We start from the raw sequence: 21,386 nt of genomic DNA, 5'->3' as shown, positions 1-21,386 counted from the left end.
CAAAGCCCGCCCGTCATTAAAGTACATCTTGAAATTTAAAAACTTTCTGTCGGCTTGTCTCTTCTTTGCCGATGAGGGCAAACCTCAAATCGATGCGGATTAGATTAATTTTGGACAACTATTTCATTACCTTCTGATTTGCTTATTTTCACCGTTGAGGGCGATGTGCACTCTGTACTGCACTCTGTACTGTATGTTCCAAGGCAAAGATACACAATCTCCGAGTCTCTGAGTGTTAGCGTCTCATAAAGAAAGAATTCGTGCGGCATAATATTTCGCAATCAAATAAAAATCTAAATCATGACAAGAAAGTGAGAGAGCACAGTTCATCAATGGAGTTGTCAATCAATTTACATCATGAGCTGTTACTTTGTAAAACTGAATTATTTCTGAAGCCGATAACAACATAATTGTTAGGTATTAAGAGATGGCTATTCCGCTTGTAATGTAAATCAGTCGGTATTGTATCATGAAATGACACTGTAACGTAGATATTGTTCAATGTGTTAGACATTTTACGCAGTTTCTGAAGGCTGATATACAGAGTTGGATTTATGTCGCATTCGTATGCATGCCATTTCATTTCTTGTGATCGCAATGGGAGCCATTTTATCTTGTTCCGTAATTCATCATCTTCAATGAGATTTGTGAAACGGGGTGGTGGCAAACCTCTCTTTCAAATTTTATTTTAAATGTGGCTACAAACATTTCGATGTGATTTATCACAAATTTTGAGTTATTCTAAACAAAAACTGGCCGGATTTTGTATTGAACTTTTATTGCGTTGCTGTTGTTTTTAGTCTCAGGTTTCCAAAATAAAACGTCTTACCTCACTTTGAATTCAAGACGGCCCACACAATACAGTTCAGTCTATTTTGTCACAGGTGTATATTATACATGTATACTGTACGCCACATCATGACGTATTACTGTGCCAATTAAACAGAAAGTTTTACTATGGTGTGTCCTAATCGTGTAAATCTTGACGCTTCATTAGTTTACGTTGTCCAGCCTTTGTTTTGAGCGAGGCACATGCACGGGACGTGTGTGAGGTTAATTGCATTCTAAATTGCACGCGATCCATGCATTGGAGACTAAGAAAAGACAGATGAGGGGCGGAAGGGGAAGGGCGAGTTGGCTGGTTGCTACGATACTTCCAATATTTGACATCACTGAACAGCAGAGGAATATTGTCCTGTTTGAAATGCAAATATTTTTTTCCCTTGAGTTCACTTTTGCAAAAAGAGGTCTGGATACATTGGACAAGGAAAACCTGCAGGCCCAAGCAAGTGCAATAGATTTTATCTTGCGGTATTCAAACTGCAGTACACAAGGCCAGGTTGACATGTCTGACCATACAGCTCTACGGTTAGTCTTGGTTCCAAGACGGTAATATCTGTGTTGGTGTATCCACCCCGAATTGAAGTGCACCCCCAAGCGGCAAAAGAAAGACAGATGGTTGTATACAAATACAGCATGGTTTGAGGAGAAATAGTGGGATTTACTGGTCCCCACATGTAGGTCAGCTTGACTACCCGCCGACGCGAAATGGAGGGAGGTGGTCATGCTGACCTAGGTCAGCTTGACTTCGCATCGGAAGGTAGTCATGTTGACCTGCACCGAGGGACCAGTAATCCCCACTATCTCCCCGAAATAAACCATGCTGTATTTGTTTTACTACAAATATTCCATTAAATGTTCAATTCTGCAGGATCCGACTGAGAAACCTCTTCAAAATCCACCTTTTTGTCTATACATTATTTTCCCAGGAGTTTCACTGCCTTGTCAATAACTGCCTTTGTAGATTTTGCATCTTTATTCAGCACAATAAGTTCAAGTTCATGGTTGATAAGCCAGGCACTCAGTGTATGACGTCACTACGCAAAACTCACGCTGCATTGAAAACCCATTTACAGAACACGGACCGACTACGGACAGGCACACTGCAAACAACACGTGGGTGCGGTGCGGCGGCACACGTACAAATGTACACGTGTGTATGTTAAGCGACGGTTGTCGCTTTAATCCATTTATTTTCGCGACTTCGTGTATCCAGGCAACTGATGTGAAGTTAGTTCTTCGTTCGACGTTCGACGTTCAATGTTGAAAAAGTAACCGTTTGATATTCGAACGTTAAATAAGTAATCGTTTGACACATCCTAAAAGTGATGGAGTGCAAAAGAGACAAAAAACAAAGCACTCCGCCAACATGCACATCTGTTCACATGTACCTAATTTACATTGCAAGTGCCATTTCACAATAAAGTACATGTATAAACAAACAACTCTCTCCCATAGGGGGAGCCTAGGGCATGGGGTTCGTTGGGGATCAAACAAGCCCTGAAGGGGTAGGCGATGGTGTTTTCTTAGGGCGTTGTAATTATTAGAAGAAAAATAAAGGTTAATTATATTCTTTCTGTTTTCATCGAACTATTTTACTCAATCGAAATAATATACATCAATCAGACGCCCCAGCCATCAACGTCTTTTTGTGTATTTGTGTACACTTTACCGACCCCATTGCCTCCATTTCAACCGGGCAAAGGTAGTTTTCTACGGTTAAAAGGGCTTTGATGAAAGCCGTGTCTCTTCGCTGGAGTTCTTGGCTTGCAAACCAGAGTGGGCAAGTGAATGCCTAACTCTACACTGAATCTCTCAAATCGAAATAAAATACCCAAACCCCATGCCCCGCCTGGAAATTACATTGAATCTGATGTCACTGTTCTCCTCAATCGGAGACGACTCCTGGCAACTCGGGGCATGGGGTTATTCGGGGTGAAACAAGCCCTGAAATGTAGGCGACGGCTTTTGACGGCCGTGTAATTATAAGAGGAAAAAAACATTTTTATTTGAAAAAAAAAAGAAGTTAGAGCCTGGTTTGGAATGATGTTCAGTAATTCGACTGAGTGACATGGTTTCGAGGAAACGGCAAAAAAACTTTTTTCTTTTATAATCATACAGCCGTCAAACACATCGCCTACATTGCTGGGCTTTTTTCTCGAAAAACCCCATGTCCCTGGTAACAAGGAGTTGTCTTCGATCGAGGAGAAAAATGACATCAGATTCAATATAATCTCCAGTCGGTCTATGGAGTTTGGTTATTTTATTTCGACTTGAGACATGCAATGTGATGCATTCACTTCAAAATTCCCACTGTGGTTTGCAGGCGAAGAACTAGACTCAACCCACGATACAAGACTTTCGTCAAAGCCGTTTTGACCGTGGAAAACTGAAAGTGAGGCAACAGGGTTCCTAAAGTGTACAGAAGCACTTTGACAAATAGAAGTTTAGATCCGGGCGTGGAATTGACCGATGTCAAGGTAGTTTCTCGTTCGACACTCAGTGTTGAAGAAGTTGCGGGATGTGTCAGATGACAAATGTTGCTGACTGAATGATGCAGATACAGATGTGAATAAGTAACCGTTTGGCATTCACGATGCATGCGCCTAAAAGCGATGGAGTGCAAACGGGACAAAACTTCACACCGCCAAATTCATAGGCCTAGTTCTTGAGACCATTCAGGAAGGAAAGGATCATGTTGAGACTAATGCTAGGAGTAGGATTAACACTAAGCATGCGTACAGTACACGTGCATGGCCCATTTCTGTGAAAATGACATGAGTAACTTTAGTAGGCCTATATGCCCACTTTGATTTTGCATACATCTTGCAAATTGTTTATCCCTCCAAAGCAAGTCGTTGGGTGTGATGATGTGCTCACGTGCAGCTGTAATACAAGGCCATCCCATTTGAAATAGGCCCAAGCCCAACAAGGTCAATAATAATTTTTCGTAGTGCTAGTCCGCCTCACTTTGGCATGCTGTGCATATTGGAATTGTTTAAATGATATTTGATGCAACTGCATCAGGATGATGTAGATCAGTTAATAGTAGTCTGAGCAACTTGGACTCTACCCATTGCCTTTTTTAAAGATTGGACATAGTCCGGCGATACATGGCAATGTACATACATGTACACTTTAATCAGTGTGAAGTCGCTAACTTGGTCCGGAACCAACTCGCTCGGAGTCAACTCCATCTCAGGTCAACTCGGTCCCAAGTCAACTTGGTCTTGTCGACTCTAGAGGTGGGCACTTGGCTGGAGCATGAATTGACAATCTTCCCATCCAGTTTTGACACGCTTCAGCATACCTGTATTAAAGTACATGTATTTCAAGAATTCTAACATTGCACGTACATACGTGTACATTATGTTGACATGTGCATGAGATGCCTGGCCTTGTAATCCGGGAAGGCCAGCTACTTGGATGCATATATACTTACCATAAACAAGAAGGCAAAATCCCATCTTGCCGTTCTGACAAACTTGTGCATATTAAAGTATTTCCAGATTTCTAACATTACATTTACACCTTAAGACAGATTGCGTTTACTAGGGGCATATTTCTTCAGTCCTCTTCAAAATGTACATAATCCTGTGAGAGAAAACTTAATTCGAGTGTAGTGTTTTTTGTTGAGTCCAGGGACGGACTGGAGGCATGACACCACGTTTTGGTTCCCCTACAGAGTCACCGATGTTTGTTCCTTGTTCTATAATTCACTCAATCATGTGGTTGCGGTGGCTTACATGTAAAAAAAACCTATGGCATGGCAGAAGAAATAATTTAGCAGCCACAATAATTGCTGTTACAAAATTAAGTCCACAATAGTGTCCAGTTTATACAGAGTTTAACCCCCAAATTAACCCATTATTGATAAAGATAAACCCTTACCAACTGATCCTCTTCATAAAGGTTCAAAATACAGTTGGCCAGCCGTTATTTCTACGGAAACATCTGTACATGTGACCAAACGTGGAGGAAAATCCTTACAAAATGTAGGCCCAGCCGAAGCACTGAGACACTCTTACTCCGCCTCTTCTGTATGACCTTACCCAAAATAACTTAAGTGCTCCATAACATTGCAAGAATATTTGAATAAAGATTAATAACTTTTTACTTGACCCCCCTTCTATCTGTCGTAGAAAGAAACTTTTTATTTAATTTACTAATGCAAAAAGTGGTGCCTTAGGCCTGACACAAACCTAAATTATGTATAATTGCGCGCCTGGCCCTGCCTAGCCGCGATGAGATCGCAACACGTACGTTTCACAGTAGTACAGTGAACTACCGCATTTCCCACAAAGGAGCCCCGTTGCTAGGAAAATTGCGCCCTCTCTTAGTCCGACTTGTGGCAAATGGGTGTATTGTCCCAATTCAAGGTAAATTCTCTGCCAGGCCGAGGCGCTCAAAAAGTATCCTACAGTGGGGGCTCCCATCCTAGGGCAAATCAAAGAAAAACGTTACTGAGAAATTGTCCAAAGAGCCCCAGAAAATGGAGGGGTGTCACTTGAAAATGGTTGCTGACAGATTTAGGAACGTTCACTTTTTAGGGGATGGGTTTGTTTTGGGCGGATAATTGAAAATTTCATTGATTAACCTACTAAAAATTGGAAATCAAATGAAATCTGAAGGACCAAACCAACACTTTGTTTTTGGTTTGAGAGGCCTGAGGGACTTTGTTTGCCAGCACTGGGGCTGTAAACTTTGTTGATTTTACACTTTTTTTAATGGGGCATTCAAAGTTAATAAGTTGGATGGATGCGCTGCACAACATAGGAAGAAGTTGTGTTAGTTATGCATAACATAGCACAACGCATTGCGTGCGACGGCTACCAATAATGTTGACCAGTTTTTACATGCAGTGGCTACTTTGAATAAAAGTCTTTGTCACAAATCCTGCCTTTGAAGTAAGGCAGCAGAGTTCAAGTGTGGATTCCTATTGAATAGATGAACTGATGCATACACAACCCTTTCCAAAATATACTGCACTACAACAGAGTTTCAGAATTCAACGATCGCAGTGTACTTCGCCACAAAAAGCTATCCTTTTAGTATGTGGAATTGCAGTCAAAGAATGCTCTCGGGGAAGAGATGAAACGCACACTCCAACTACAACCTGGGCAAATGGATATACGCTACTCATGTAAAGAGTTGATACAGGAGGCACGTAAACGGTTTTGAAAAATGTAGTGAAGAGAAGAGTCGCAGCACCAAAATGGACGATATTCCTGCATGAAAGGTATCGGTAAACTCACAAAAATGGAAATGCCAGATAGTTGTTGATTCAGTGATGTAGTGGCTTGATACTGAGCCTTGGCCTTAAAGTTGCCTTGAGGGTCGATTTTAGGGTCTTGTCTTTAGCCTTAAGGGCAAAATCTGCGGTCTAGACGGATCCATGCCTAGTAGTTTTAGAGTCTTGATCTTTAAGGCCCCTTGGAGGTAAATTTGGTTGAAATTTTGCCGTCCTACAAACAGGTCACTCAGGGTGAGCTGTAAGCTCTCCGTGCAAAGACTGATCAATCATACTTTTCCATGGGGAACACCATTTGTACACTTTCACGTCATGCAGCTTTTAATTTTGTTACCATGATAGGCTAAGGGCATTTCTGCTGCTTTCCTCAAAACAAAGCTTGATTAATTTTGCATAATAATTAATGATTGTTTATGTGGCCAAAAGGTAACATATTTGTATACTTAAATACGGGCGTTTCACAAAAGTGCGCCTCCAAGACTTGCAGGACGTTGGCCAATCACAATGCGCGAGATTTGTCGACCCAATGCGCGTTTGGAAAGGGTCGACAAATTTCGCGCGTTGTGATTAACCAACGCGTTACAAATTCTTGGAGGCGCACTATTGTGAATCGTCCGGAAACCTCATTTTTGACTGCTGTCGGACTCAGTGCGGAAAATTTGTATCCGCATGAAAAACAAACCACATTTCAGACAAATGGATCTCGATCTTGAAGAAATGAACTGATAGATACATACGATTCATCAGTCTTCTAGATATTATTACCGATGATCTGAGGGAATTCGACAAAAGTGTGAAAATTGGGCACTAAAGGTAAAAAGGTAAGGTAAAAAGGTACAAATTTCCAAAAAAAGGTTTTCTACCTAGAAGTTTTCTACCTAGAAGTCATCAACTTTTTGTTCATAAGAGTTACCAGTTTAGTTCATGTGGCACCATCCCCCCTAGAAATCTGTAAAGAATTCCTGAGATTCCGATCAAACAATGACCAACACAAAGGCGGGGGGGGGTCTCTCCGTCTCATATCTTGCTTCAAATGCCTCGTTTTCAAGCTTGCCCTGACCTAGTCTTGAAAAATGTCAAGAAATACTCCAGTTCTGTAGAACTTACTCACTTTTATTCATACAAAATGAATCAAGTGCTTATTGTCAAGCACAAGCTTAATTAAAGAGTAAAAAGTAAATACTTTTGCACTGCATTAATACGCGCCCAAAGATATCAGCGCAAAATCCAAGAGAAATTGCGTTGCCTGGTGACTCCCAGGAAGATCTGGCCTCGTTGCTTTACTGGAAATTCAAAATTATGAGATTTACAGAAATGAAATGTCAATTTCTGACAAGATTTTTCTTTTCAGGTAAGGCAATTTTTCAGTTTCTTTAAATTAAATACTAGTAACATATTTTTATTAAGGCATTTTCTGGGGTGATTTTTAAAGAAGAAAAAGAAAAAAAGAAATGATAATTATAAGTTCGAAAAGTAAATGAAAATAAAATTTTTAATAAAATTTTTGCACATTATTTTCTCTACCCAAGGATTCCAGAAGCGGTTACTTTCAGAGGTCAACTTGCACGGCATGGCTTTTGTGCTCGTGCTGGTTTAAACTTGAACAGTGACGAAGTCCAAATCAGCTGTGCGGAAACTAACCAAAGAATGACCGCAATCAGGCGACTTCTTATACCAGCAAGGACACTGTGACCGAATTGGGCATGAATAACTTGATGTGTGGCTCTTGTTAAAGAGCGTGAAAAGAAAGAAAAACCCGTTATACATAAGCCTATAAATGGGGATCCGAAACCCTTGCCTCATTTATCCGCCGTGCTTGGATCGCTGGACCATATCCGACCGCCCCAACTGTACTACAACCCGAGTGTATTTGCAAGAATGACACGTTTGTGTTCACTTTATGGGTGTGCCGAGTTCCCATTGTCAACTCGAGGACACGTAAATTTGATAATTGTACAATACGTCCGGACCTAGCTAACTATACTACATGTACAATATCTGCTAAATTCTTCTGCTAGAATCCGAAAAATTTCAGAATTCTGCGAGAAATCTGCTGAATTACTCATTCTGTTAGATTTTCTGTCAAAAGCGGTTTTCCGAAAAAAAATCTGTCAAATTTAGCCTAAATTCCTCTAAAATCGTCAACCTGACCCTAGCTAGCCCACGCTTAAACTTCGCTCCAAATGCATGACTATATTAAGATTGCATGGAAAACCAATTGTGCTACATAAGGTCAACCGCGGCTAACCAGCGCGCGGCGTACGCCTAGCGTACGCGTGGGTGTGTGACTGAGGCTGCAATAACCTACTATAGCACGTTTGAGGAATTTGCTCATTTCATCCGGTGCTGTCTTCCGGAGATCAAGGCAGATTATGCAGATGAGTGAGATCGTTACACCGGACCACTTTTCTCTGTCGAATGCGTGATAGTAATACCGTGCACAAGCCCCGTTCATTTCCCATCAGCCTGTGTCTTTTATTGCCAGTGAGGGTGCACTTCAACTTGAGGCACATTACAAGCCCTTTTTCACTCTACGTGGAGGGAGTGAATTGAAAGAGTTCGAAAAATTCTTTAAAATGCCTCTTTTACCTTCCTTAATCTACCAGTATTAATCTCTCATTCTGTTCGGTCTGTTAGAAACTCTTACTCTCACACATGTGACTTGAACGTAAAATTTTTGTTCCTGAGTAGTGCTTCATTTACGCATTTTTAAAAACTTCTGTGAGTATCCTTTCTTCGAGTTCCTTGGAGTCCGGAGCGATAGCTTCGCGAGAAAAGGGAAAATTTGAATCACAATTGAACTCCCCCTATTGATTGGTTTTGTTCTGTTACGTAATCAATCCGCGGAGGTTCATTCAAAATGCTGAGCTCTTTTGTTAGCAGAGGACACGTCAACAAATCGCCTGGCCTGTACAGTCCTGTTGGAGAGCAACATACAGACGTTGCCTTCAGGAGGGAATTCAGTTGAGAGGGCGTCAAGTTGGCGGCTCTAGGCCCGCGATTCGCCCCCGATGTTCTTCCAGTCTTTTCCTGATGATGATAGGCCTACTTCTAGGTGAGCAATGTTCGACCCGGGGTAAGTCAAAATCATGAAGAAAAACCACATGTTGGCGCATTATATCCGGTAGATACTCGCCGAAGTATTTGTCATTCCTCTACAAACTATAGTCTTCTGATTGTCAGAAAAGGTTTCGCTGTAACCAAATAACCTGATTGTCACTTCTTCATTTTGGTGCCTCTTTAATTGTCATGTGAATATTTGGATACGAATGACTGTGGAACAATTCCTCAAAAGGATAATTTTTCTTACACCGAAGAGAAGTAGAAGTTGTCGACAGAATATTCCTGATGAAAATTTACTTTAGTATAACTATAAGTGAGTTGGCTCCAAATGAATATTGATACCTAATCTGGCTTGACACAAGGCAAGATACAAAGAAATGAGAAAGTAGTATCAGTTATGAAAAGAGTTCCAAATACGGACAACACTTGATGTCCCTGTGCACAAACCTAAGAGACTTGTCTGAAAAAACTTTTTTCTAAGTAAATGCTTTGGCATTTTCTTAGCTGAATTTTATTTTTTAGGATATGATATCACTTTCTAATGACTGTTGTAACATTTAAGGGAAAATAAGTCTATATGCATGATGTAGTAAAAATAATAATAGTAATAATTGAACTCTTACTCCAGTGATTACAAAATGATATTGCTGCACAGTAAAGTACTGTATAATGTTGAACTGGTCATTTCAAGTGTGCCAAAGGATTTTGTACCCCATAATTTGGGAAGAATTCCAAACTTTTCCGATTCCACTAAATTTTCCCGGCACTGGCACACCACTTTTCAGAAAACGATAACATGTCCAAAAAAGGCAATGTAGGAAGGAAATAATGAGGTCTTTACTCAGAAAACAAATTTTTTTCTATGAAGTCCAGTCTCATGGGGCTTAGGCCTATAGGTTCATCAGGGGCTGATCCAGGAATTTTTATGGGGGGGGGGGGTTCAGGCTCGTCATAATGTTTTGTTAATGTCTAATTGTTGCGGACAAGTCGGTACACAGGTAATGCATTGCATTTTCACTGATGCACCTACCTTTATACACATAGTAGGATGTCGTTTTTCTTATTTGTGATTATTTGTTGGTTTTTGTTGTTTGGATGTCAGAGCAAGGGAGGGGAGTCCCAAGATCCGCACCTAGGGTGCCTAAATTTCCAGATACCAAACCTCTCTCCGAGTCCTGATTGTGAAAGTCGATGATTGTGGGCCAGTCAGAATTCGAAGCTCATTTATCCTGCACTGGCCAATGACAATCCTTTTTTGAGCCTGGTACCTGTTAACAAGACATCAAAGGGTGAATTGTTCTTTGTATAAGCATCTAAAAGTTATATTTTAATTTAAATATATTCTTCGTATTATGCATGGTAGGTACTTAAGAAACACTATGAAGAAAAATTAATGTTGCTTAATGCTTGACTGGTTCACTTCCCCCATAGAGTCATGTAAAAATGCATAGCTTATTTTCCGTCCAAATATCATGATACAGTGAGAATTTCGAAGGGGAAGGGGGTGTCATTATTCGGCTTTTTTCATCCCAATCTTCGCCCAAGGCGTCCCTCCCCCGCCGACTTTGAAGCTGTTGCCTCGATAACTTGTCAGGTAGTCCCTGACTTGAAACTACATGTACATGCAAATAGAGACTGACATTGAAGCACGGTGTATTTCTATTCAATATGAGCAACGCATATGCCTTGGCCTAATTCCACAGCACAAAAGTCCCCTTTCTCTGTTGCTATATTGCTGAGTGAAAGACAGACACCAACAATATACCTACTTGCTCTTGGCAAACTCTTTGAAAAATGACTTGAGTTTTGCTCAGTATGTTCAATGTTACCGGCCCAAAATACAAATCATGCCAGTTGTTTGAGATTTTTTTCAACATGATTTTTATTCGGACATATATTTGTAAAGTCTATGTGCCAAACAGTGGTAATGTAGTTGATAAATGAAGTAAGCCTGTCTTACGGTGAGCCTGTCTTATAACGGACTCTACATTGTTCAGCGCAATTAAAACTTCGACTTTTTGTCGTAGTATAATGCGGGTAGTTTCGCCGTGTAGCTAACTTTTTAAAAAAACTTCTTTTCAATGTAGATCACCATCATATGTATTTGGCCACAATGCCCAAGGTAGGAGGCAACTTTCTACCGTCCGTCTACGAGCCTCTTCGTGGAGTGTCAGCGGTGCTTGTAGCCGGCTCCTGGTCGCCTTGACCACATCGCCTGGTAGACTGAACCGACGGCATGTGATACTTGGCGTGCTCTACACTATGGTGGGAATTTCGTTGATTTCCACGTTTTCAATCTGGTCTGCTGTCACCCGTGGCGGAAGAAATGAATCCATGAGTATGTTGAAATGACCATTCAGACCCTCATCAAAGTTTGGGTTGATTAAGAGGAACAATATCCAACGTCCCTCCGAAACTCTGGTATTTCAATTTCCATTTGGAATCGAAAATTATTGAAAGAACAGTTTAGGTAGCCAATTTTTGAGCGACTTTAAAATTTGCATCACTGACAGATGGATTCGCTCTGAACTGTAATGCAAAAGTTATAGTCTTCTCTTTTTCCCCCAAGTTGTTGGCAGGCGGACCACGGAGGAACAAATAAGGAATACCTGTGGTACTACAAACGCTACCACTAATGGCACATGTAGTAAACAGCGCCCCCTGGGTTTAAAAGACATGGCAAAGAGCCTGGGAGGTTTAGCAGACCTCTTCGCCATACAACCATGCAATGGGAAGTGCGAGACAAAAAAGGAAGGGAAGGAGGCCCCGAAGAAAGCCGGTGAGTAGGAACAAGGGATAATTAAAGATTAAAACGCACAATACCTATGAAATACCGAAGTTTTAGCATTTTGTTGGATTTGGGAATCACGCGGCCAAGGCAATGATTTTCCACGTGTCACGGTATGCTGTACAAAATTTTAATGGCACCTTTGACGGATTTTTCGTTTTTAAGAGATCCGGAATCTGTTTGGTGGTACATATTGGAGAATTTAAAGAGCTAGAATTTTAGACTCTTGCTAACAATATGGTACAGACACTCCAGAATACATTTTTGTTTGTTTTTGCGACTCATTTTCACTTTGCTGGCATTCTTTTAATTTATTAAGGAGCCAAGGAAAAATCTTACGAGTGCCCCAAGAAAGCCGTCTGCCCAGAGTTGGACATTCCTGGCTTAGGTGAGTGTGTCTCAAAAGTTAATTACTGAATTTGTTTGCCCCCAATCTCAAAACATGCTTCTTTAGTTATTATTGGAAAGAGTTATTATTATTACATCGCTGTAAAATTCACTTTGGGGCGTTTTACTCCTTTGGTGCAAAGTAACTGCACTGCAGCGACTGTAGATTTTATTTACGTGCCTGATGCTGAGTTAAGGCGCCTTTCCACATGCGCGTCAACACTTGCGCCAAGCGCTGCGTACCAGTCAAAATCCCTTCTTGAGCGCTTTGTTAGTTTATTGCCGTTGCAGATTTTTTACCTGGCAGTGGGGCGGGTGGCAGATACTTCCATATATTAAGGATTCTTCAAAGGGCAGTGTAACTGCCATAAAGGACGGTCAAAATGCTCAGTTTGGTTTCCTTACATCACATCTTTTCTTGAAAAGTCGAGAAACGGTCCCTGAATATGCAAGACACACCGATGAACGTGTCGGTGATCAAGGTCATGGGGAAGGACTGGCAGCGGGTGGAGAGCGCCGTGGAGACCGGCAACCAAGAGATGCAGAAACTGCTGGGTCAGACCGCCCGGTACAACACCTCAGTACGCACGCCCATCACAGAGAGTCTCTCCTGGTTGGGCATTAGGCTAGGCAACTACACCTACCTGCCTGGGGGGCATTGGACACCCACCAACTGCTTACCGAGATGGAAGGTACGTAAACCAAAGGTAGCTGGTTGAAACCCCGGTGCCAATGATACCCTGAGGAGGTTGAAGACAGGTGTTTTTTTCGGAGGGTAATGACAGTAGCAAAACACAGGCTCCTTCAAGTGTTAAGTATTCTACGCTGATTATTACTATATTATACCACGATAAATCGATGAAGCTGTCATGTTCGACCATCTCCAGCTCGGAAAATAAACTCCACCCCTTGTTTGAAAACACAAGGAAATGGACCAATTTGGTATTTCATAATATTAAGGCCATTGGGGAACAAGGCACGCGCGCGAGTCCGTTAAGGCCCGTCCTGATAGGGCAGACTTCAAACGCGCGTCCCAAAGACCTTAGTCTTGCTTCATGTTGCGCAGTCGCTGCTTGGATACCAACTGACACATTGTACTTCACTCATTGCACCCTTAAATACGACTGTGGGTAAGGCATGCGATATAATCTGTACCAATACGGGTGAATCACAATAGTGCGCCACCAAGACTTTGCAACGTGTTGGCCAATCATAACGCGCGAAATTTGTCGACCCTTTCCAAACGCGCATGGGGTCGACAAATTTTGCGCATTGTGATTGGCCTACGCGTTGCAAACTTTTGGTGGAGCACTATTGTGAAACGGCCGTATTCCCTGACTGGTTTGTTCCAATACTACCTTTTGATAGGTTGCCATCATCTTTCCATACCGGAACCGCTCCTACCATCTGCCCATAGTGCTCCGGTATCTGACACCCATGTTGCAGAGACAGCTCTTGGAATTCGCCTTTTACTCTATCAACCAGGTACATTCATAGACTAATCGACGTATTTCTTGACAATATATTACTCCTCGATCAAAATCAGATTATTGCTTTGCCATTCTCAATATCACCTAACTTAGGGCATGCAAGTGCAAAGAAAGAAACAAGTACAGGCTTTATCCTGATGTGATATAACGCATCAGTTATAGTGAGGGTTTTAAACGGCAGTTCACATTTAAGCGCAACACACAGTAGTGTATCAACGTTGTGCCCAGGAGTACAGACATGACTAAAACTATCATGATAGTCTACAGATTCATTTTATTCAGCTATTACGTCTATCTGACAAAGACGGCCAACTACCATGCCGTGCGGACATCTCATTAGTTTTAACTTCACTTTTTTTAACTTTAAGGATCACACACCACCTCCTCGTCAGGATTTACACAAACACACAAAGAAACTCGTGAGATTTCGATTTTTGAACAGCCGTAAAACAAAGCCGGACTAAGCTGGAGACAGTGGGAAATTTTGCAAAATTAACACGAGTTATTTTCCACAACACAGAAAGGAATGTTCCTTTTTAAATACAAGTAGAAAAGAATTCAGCCCAGTTATCCAAACAATAACCTTCAAAGAACGTACATGCCGCCATGTTGCATGTTGCTTGCCACTAACTACCAGCGATAACCGGTTGTATTCCCAATCTTCGAGCGGACGACCCACAAACAACAAATCGAGTTGTTCGTGAACATAGTTACGAAAACAAGCCGCCCAAACTCTGCCCTTGTGTCTAGATCTTGCAAATCCCGGTATAAACGCTGACAAAAGGCGTAACTGTGGCCCTAGAAACCCTTTTCGGACACGGGCTACCATTTCCTCATCTTCATTGGTAGCCACTGCTACATGTGTTACCTAAAAATTACACTGTTTACCGACTGAAAGACAATAATCGCGAACGTCAGACAAGATTCCCTGCTCAACCAAATACCCATTTCCTTTGACAGGAAAATAACCTTGCCTTCAACCGGGCCATGCTCATGAACGTGGGCTTCGTGGAGGCGTTAAATTTCTCTCGCTGGGACTGCTTCATCTTTCACGACGTGGACCACTTGCCGCTGAGTGACTTCAATTACTACGGGTGTAGCGGCATGCCCAGGCACTTCCTAAGCGGTGCGGACCGGTGGAAATACAAGTGAGTGAAATGGTTAATCGGAGAATGTAGTGACCAGCAAAGAAATAGAAAACAGCCCTATCCTCCCCGAGCTGAAGTGCACAACCACTCGGAGAAAGTAAGACAAGTGGTTACAAGGGGGTTCTTGCACGCGTTCTAGTGTGTACGCAAAGACCCATCCTCGACTCCATGGGCTGTGTGCGCGTTCCTTCACTAGCTCGTGCAGGGCATAGTGGGAACCAAAGATTGTATAACGCTGCGCGGCGCTATACAATCTTTGGTGGGAACCAACATGCTGTGGCAAGATCGTACCCATGGGAACGAGGTTGGCAAAGAACATACAAACTGGAATAAATTAGTTATGCGTACTCAGCGTGCTTCGCCTCAAACGCGCATGCGCGTTTCATGGCGCGCCCATGCGGTGAGTACCAAAAAACCACGCCCTCTTTTGTTCCGCTTGGAGCGGATACTCAAATAGACAAACTGCGAAAGCAAAACCCAAAATCATGCACGAGCAAAATGTCGTTTTACGTACGCATGCACATGGATGTTACCTTAAGCCCTCTTACAACTTTTGAACCGTTCTCCATGCCAGGTCGTGTCAAAGCTTGCCAAATCATTCTTGCAGAGTTTGCGAAGTCATGTCCAGATGTGGCTATAAATAGTCAAACTTCTTGCAGTGGGCCAAAGTCGGTATTGAGTATAAGTCCAAAGTTGTAGTTATCTACCTTGACTATGCTGAACGGAGACAAAATAATTGCATTCCACCCCGAGACTTTACTTCTATTCAACTGTTTTTTCTGAGGTTGCCGTATGCCAACTTCTTTGGCGCTGTCACCGGCTTCACGACCAGCAATATTCTCAAGATCAATGGCTTTCCCAACGTGTACTGGGGCTGGGGAGGGGAGGACGACGAGATCTGGGAACGAGTGAAGGAAGTTGGCCTGCCCGTGTCTCGCCCCAAAGGACCGCATGGCTACTATGATGTCATCAAACATCATCACTCCAGCGCGCCAGCGCTGAAAGACAGGTGGGTTAAGATCTGTTGATCTCTTTGACAAATAGAATAAGCCCTCTTTGTTGATTTGTGAAAGAGGACGTTACCGTTTTTATTTCCAAGTCGAAAAGTGTTCTAGTTGTAACCTTTGTGCCTACGTTCCAAACGATGCCCCGACAAAGCAACATTTTGGTATGAATGCTTTTCGTCCCCATAGCACCTGCTTGTTTAAACCAGCTGGTATCAGCATGTGTGCGCGCGCGACACCAAAAAATAACAAGGATACTCTCCCCTTCATTAAATTTCTATTACTCGGCTGAGGGAGCTCGTTGAAAACAGGTACAACTGCAATACTTTATTATACAGAAGAAATTATACAAAAAGGTACAAACATTAATCCCATCAAGAATAAAAACACCTAAACATTAACGCAATTTTATTTTGAAAATAAAAAATTGGAGTTGAATTAACACTTTCAAATGAGCACATTCCTACAAGCAACAGTTAAGTTGCTTTCGGTGGCCGTTGAAATTGTACAATGTATACACCCTCAGGAATTTCACCCCCCGTTTTCGCCACTGAAATTAAGAAAACACTGAAACCACAAATAAAACGATTATTTACTCTGACCAACCTCACTAAAATTGCATGAAGTCTATAAAACTCATCTCCACAGCTTTCGACGACGTAACGAAGACTGAGGCTATTTATTCCCATGATAAACGTATTCCACTGTGCTGTCGGATGAGAAACACCCCATAAATCGCGATTCCTTGCAAACTCAATGATAATGAACCAATTAAAAAAATTATTAAAAAACCCATCGAACAGAACCTACCGATGATAATAATAACAAAGGGGTTTAGAGATAGTGGAGTGCACGGGAACGAGTCGAGTCCTGACACTACAGAGCGCCCTCTAATGGGCACTCTCTTTTCACGTGAGGGCGCTGTAGGTTTTCTACAGTGTCGGTGCCATCTTCGAAGCGTTTAGACCCATCTGATTTGATATTTAAACTAGATAGGTTTGCGGTAGCATCATGGATATATCTCTTTTTTTAGTATGTGGGGTCCTAAAAAGAAACGGTGGTACTTTTGATATTTGCACTCGATTGGTCTACTTCCCTCCCTGTACAGAATGCAACTACTGAGAAACTTCAAGCCTCGCTTCAGACTCGATGGGCTGAACAACCTCCGCTACAGGAAGCCTCGCTTTGAATTTCACGCCCTTTACACGAATATCTCAGTGGACATTCAGAAACTCCCTGTTGTGCCTCATCAGTCGCCAAGAAGTCAGAGCACCAAGAACGACAAGCACTCCAAGGCGGTCATCGCATCACAGAATGAAAAGCGCGCTGCTGCCGCCAAAAAAGCTCTGGCCAACGGCCACGTGAAGACCAAACTTGCCTCGGATGTCAACACAAATAAACGTGACAAGAAACCCGAAGTGAACATTAAACCTGGAGATCGTCAAAGGCCTGACGGGGCCAAGCAGGCAAATGAAGGACTGCGGGAAGGTGACCCGAAACGCGCCCTGAATGCATCAATGGTTAAGACAGACCAGGTACCGGCGAAGCCGCAAAGTTAACGCCCAGTTGTTGCCGTGTACAGACCTACCCAATTCCTGATTTTTTCCTAATTCCCACAGTACTCTCTGGTCAGCTTTGTTATGCAGATCTGTTGCCCAGAACAATGAAAACCACGTGACATGTGACATCAGACGTTGCCCACGAAGACGATGGTGATTAGAGTAGGTTTTCAACAGGGGAGGTTAAAATAAAAACGGTAATCTTTTGAGTTTTGAGCCTGTTCCGCGTTAATGTAGAAATAATAAGTTTTAATTGAGGGTTTAATTGTTGCCTGTGTCTTCGATACGTTCGATTCCAATTTAAACTTAACCACTTTGTATTCATGTTTTATAGCGGTAGTGAAGTACATATAAATAGATCGCAGAGCTGTGTAGTACATCTTCCAAAATGGAATTTTGTACTTCCGTATATAAAACCAGAAATATGGACGCTTAAAAAGCAGGTTTTCCCAGAAGCAATATAAAACTGAGCTTTGACTTTCCAAATAAAGTAATACGTTTATGTGACTTGAATGAAATAGTGCTCAGTTTATTTTATCAAAAAAGAAGTTTTTTATTCAAACTTATTCAAAATTCGTAAATAAATCGAGGAATGGATAACTTATGTGCGGCATGGATTCTGGATATTGACGTGCGGCTGAATCGCCAACTGAATCGCTAGTAACCTTTAACCAGATGCATGCAGCAACATAGCAGTGAATTATTCTGTGTGTGGTGACTGTTGTAAGATGGACCAGGCTATTTCAGTATAGTTTAGATATACATGTAGTTTTATTTCGCAAAATGGCAGCTTACCAGTTGTTTGGGGGTTACAGCGATGTATAGGTCCAGCTGAATACATACCCCGACACACTTTACCCTGTAGATGACAGCAAACATAAAATGGGTATACGACGTGCGGTGCGACTGCACTGGATGTTTCTACCACGGACGCATACAATAAACTTTGGACCGGCAATGCAGCATTCGTGATACGGACGTCGTTGAACCTACCGGAAGTAAGTGCCAACCATTTTATCGTGCCGAAAGTTTCTGAACTAATCAACGCTAACCTATGGAAGACTGTCACGATTTCTGACTCGATGGGCTGAACAACCTCCGCTACAGGAAGCCTCGCTTTGAATTTCACGCCCTTTACACGAATATCTCAGTGGACATTCAGAAACTCCCTGTTGTGCCTCATCAGTCGCCAAGAAGTCAGAGCACCAAGAACGACAAGCACTCCAAGGCGGTCATCGCATCACAGAATGAAAAGCGCGCTGCTGCCGCCAAAAAAGCTCTGGCCAACGGCCACGTGAAGACCAAACTTGCCTCGGATGTCAACACAAATAAACGTGACAAGAAACCCGAAGTGAACATTAAACCTGGAGATCGTCAAAGGCCTGACGGGGCCAAGCAGGCAAATGAAGGACTGCGGGAAGGTGACCCGAAACGCGCCCTGAATGCATCAATGGTTAAGACAGACCAGGTACCGGCGAAGCCGCAAAGTTAACGCCCAGTTGTTGCCGTGTACAGACCTACCCAATTCCTGATTTTTTCCTAATTCCCACAGTACTCTCTGGTCAGCTTTGTTATGCAGATCTGTTGCCCAGAACAATGAAAACCACGTGACATGTGACATCAGACGTTGCCCACGAAGACGATGGTGATTAGAGTAGGTTTTCAACAGGGGAGGTTAAAATAAAAACGGTAATCTTTTGAGTTTTGAGCCTGTTCCGCGTTAATGTAGAAATAATAAGTTTTAATTGAGGGTTTAATTGTTGCTTGTGTCTTCGATACGTTCGATTCCAATTTAAACTTAACCACTTTGTATTCATGTTTTATAGCGGTAGTGAAGTACATATAAATAGATCGCAGGGCTGTGTAGTACATCTTCCAAAATGGAATTTTGTACTTCCGTATATAAAACCAGAAATATGGACGCTTAAAAAGCAGGTTTTCCCAGAAGCAATATAAAACTGAGCTTTGACTTTCCAAATAAAGTAATACGTTTATGTGACTTGAATGAAATAGTGCTCAGTTTATTTTATCAAAAAAGAAGTTTTTTATTCAAACTTATTCAAAATTCGTAAATAAATCGAGGAATGGATAACTTATGTGCGGCATGGATTCTGGATATTGACGTGCGGCTGAATCGCCAACTGAATCGCTAGTAACCTTTAACCAGATGCATGCAGCAACATAGCAGTGAATTATTCTGTGTGTGGTGACTGTTGTAAGATGGACCAGGCTATTTCAGTATAGTTTAGATATACATGTAGTTTTATTTCGCAAAATGGCAGCTTACCAGTTGTTTGGGGGTTACAGCGATGTATAGGTCCAGCTGAATACATACCCCGACACACTTTACCCTGTAGATGACAGCAAACATAAAATGGGTATACGACGTGCGGTGCGACTGCACTGGATGTTTCTACCACGGACGCATACAATAAACTTTGGACCGGCAATGCAGCATTCGTGATACGGACGTCGTTGAACCTACCGGAAGTAAGTGCCAACCATTTTATCGTGCCGAAAGTTTCTGAACTAATCAACGCTAACCTATGGAAGACTGTCACGATTTCTGATATGTTTGTAAAAAATATTCAATAATTTCAGTACACCGCATCCAATTACTGCCCAGGGGTTATGGGTAAGGTTTAGTAGGAATAACTCTTGCAGATGATGTCCTTGTCCCATGTAATCACGCGAGGAAAACGTGAATTATGGCCAAAAATGTTTCGCAGTTCTCTGTCGAACTGAATAGAGGTTATTTTCACGTACGAGACTCACTGGCGATTAGCTCGACCAGACCTGATAGCATTGTATCGAAGAGAGGTTTCTATCCCAATACTGACCCTAAACCTTGTAACAAAAATTTAATGAAAAAACACCCCTTTTTTGCTGGCTTAGTGTTAATTATTTATGTACTGCTTACTTGATTTTATTTCACTTCTTTGTGACAGATGCTGGCCCACCGTGACACTGGGAAATGTCTGTTTCTTGCATGCCCCATGTCTTAATTATTGTGGCAAAATAAAAAGGAATATTCTCCATTTTAAAGTTAATGCGCATTTTGCTCTGTCAACTTGATCTTTTTTTAATGGCCAGGCATATCTAAAACCAGTTTTTGTATATATGAAAGGTAATCGTCAAAACTCTACCGGTGAAATGTAAAAAGACATTCCTTTCCTGACATGCCTGATGATCGGAGTTAGTCTTGCCAAATGTTCTGCACACCATATGCAGCAAGGTATGAGACAGAGAGAACCCCCCCTGCTTTGTATTGGTCATTGTCTCGCAGGAATCTGGGGAATTCCTTTCAGACATTGGGGGGATGTGTTAAGTAACAATAGTCTGGCATGTGTATAGGGATTGGACATTTTGGGGGGGGGTACCCCTCGGTCTCATTTCTTGCTGGGTATACTGCTCACTGCCGCATCACAAAGCAGCATATCCTCCTCGTGGTTCATTTCTTGTGAAAGAAAATCCCTGTTTTAAAGAATTATAAAATATAAAGAAATCCGAGGAAAATCCATTGAATTTGGTTCTGCAAACAATATTGTTTGAGGGAAACCTGCTGAGAATAAGCACATAAAGTGACGAAAACCGATGAGCAGATATTGAACGCTAATACATGTACATGTACTCAATAGGAGAAACGGCGAAAAAGTGGAGATTATTTGATTTAAATAGGCGAGGACACGAGCGTCACCCGGGTATGCTACTGAGAAAACCTTATTTGTTGTTATTCCAACAGATAACAGACAACGGATACATTTTGCAACAGTTCAGATTCCTGTAACTCTGTATTAAAGACATATCGATATACATGTGTACTGGGGCTTCTGGCTCAAATAATTCGAGAAAAAGA

The 21,386-nt window shown here is 42.0% G+C and overlaps 1 protein-coding gene across 6 annotated transcripts; it reads left to right on the top strand.

Moving 5' to 3' along the window:
* Window positions 1-5,826: 5,826 nt before the first annotated feature.
* Window positions 5,827-20,580, top strand: LOC110986643 (uncharacterized). Of its 6 annotated transcripts, none has more exons than XR_015425734.1 (11): window positions 5,827-6,079; window positions 8,975-9,146; window positions 11,242-11,492; window positions 11,724-11,933; window positions 12,262-12,330; window positions 12,756-13,021; window positions 13,698-13,814; window positions 14,780-14,967; window positions 15,752-15,976; window positions 17,080-20,020; window positions 20,479-20,580. XR_015425734.1 is itself a non-coding variant. In XM_087138446.1 (11 exons), the coding sequence occupies exons 4-11, from the start codon at window positions 11,417-11,419 to the stop codon at window positions 17,528-17,530; spliced, it is 1,602 nt and encodes a 533-aa protein (XP_086994572.1). In that variant the 5' UTR covers window positions 5,827-6,079; window positions 8,972-9,146; window positions 10,257-10,443; window positions 11,242-11,416; the 3' UTR covers window positions 17,531-20,580. The 6 variants fall into 6 exon arrangements, 5 of the variants coding, with proteins under 5 accessions (XP_086994572.1, XP_086994571.1, XP_022104363.2 ...); XM_087138446.1 differs by adding an exon at window positions 10,257-10,443 and having other exon boundaries at window positions 8,972-9,146; window positions 17,080-20,580; XM_087138445.1 differs by adding an exon at window positions 10,257-10,443 and having other exon boundaries at window positions 8,972-9,167; window positions 17,080-20,580.
* Window positions 20,581-21,386: the final 806 nt, after the last annotated feature.

Source organism: Acanthaster planci, linkage group LG06, assembly GCF_054643075.1.
Source record: "Acanthaster planci isolate LZ-2023a linkage group LG06, COTS_SCS, whole genome shotgun sequence".
NCBI classification, from domain to species: domain Eukaryota; kingdom Metazoa; phylum Echinodermata; class Asteroidea; order Valvatida; family Acanthasteridae; genus Acanthaster; species Acanthaster planci.
The sequence above is the reverse complement of the archived record's forward strand: the minus strand, read 5'-3'. Positions and strand labels throughout refer to the sequence as shown.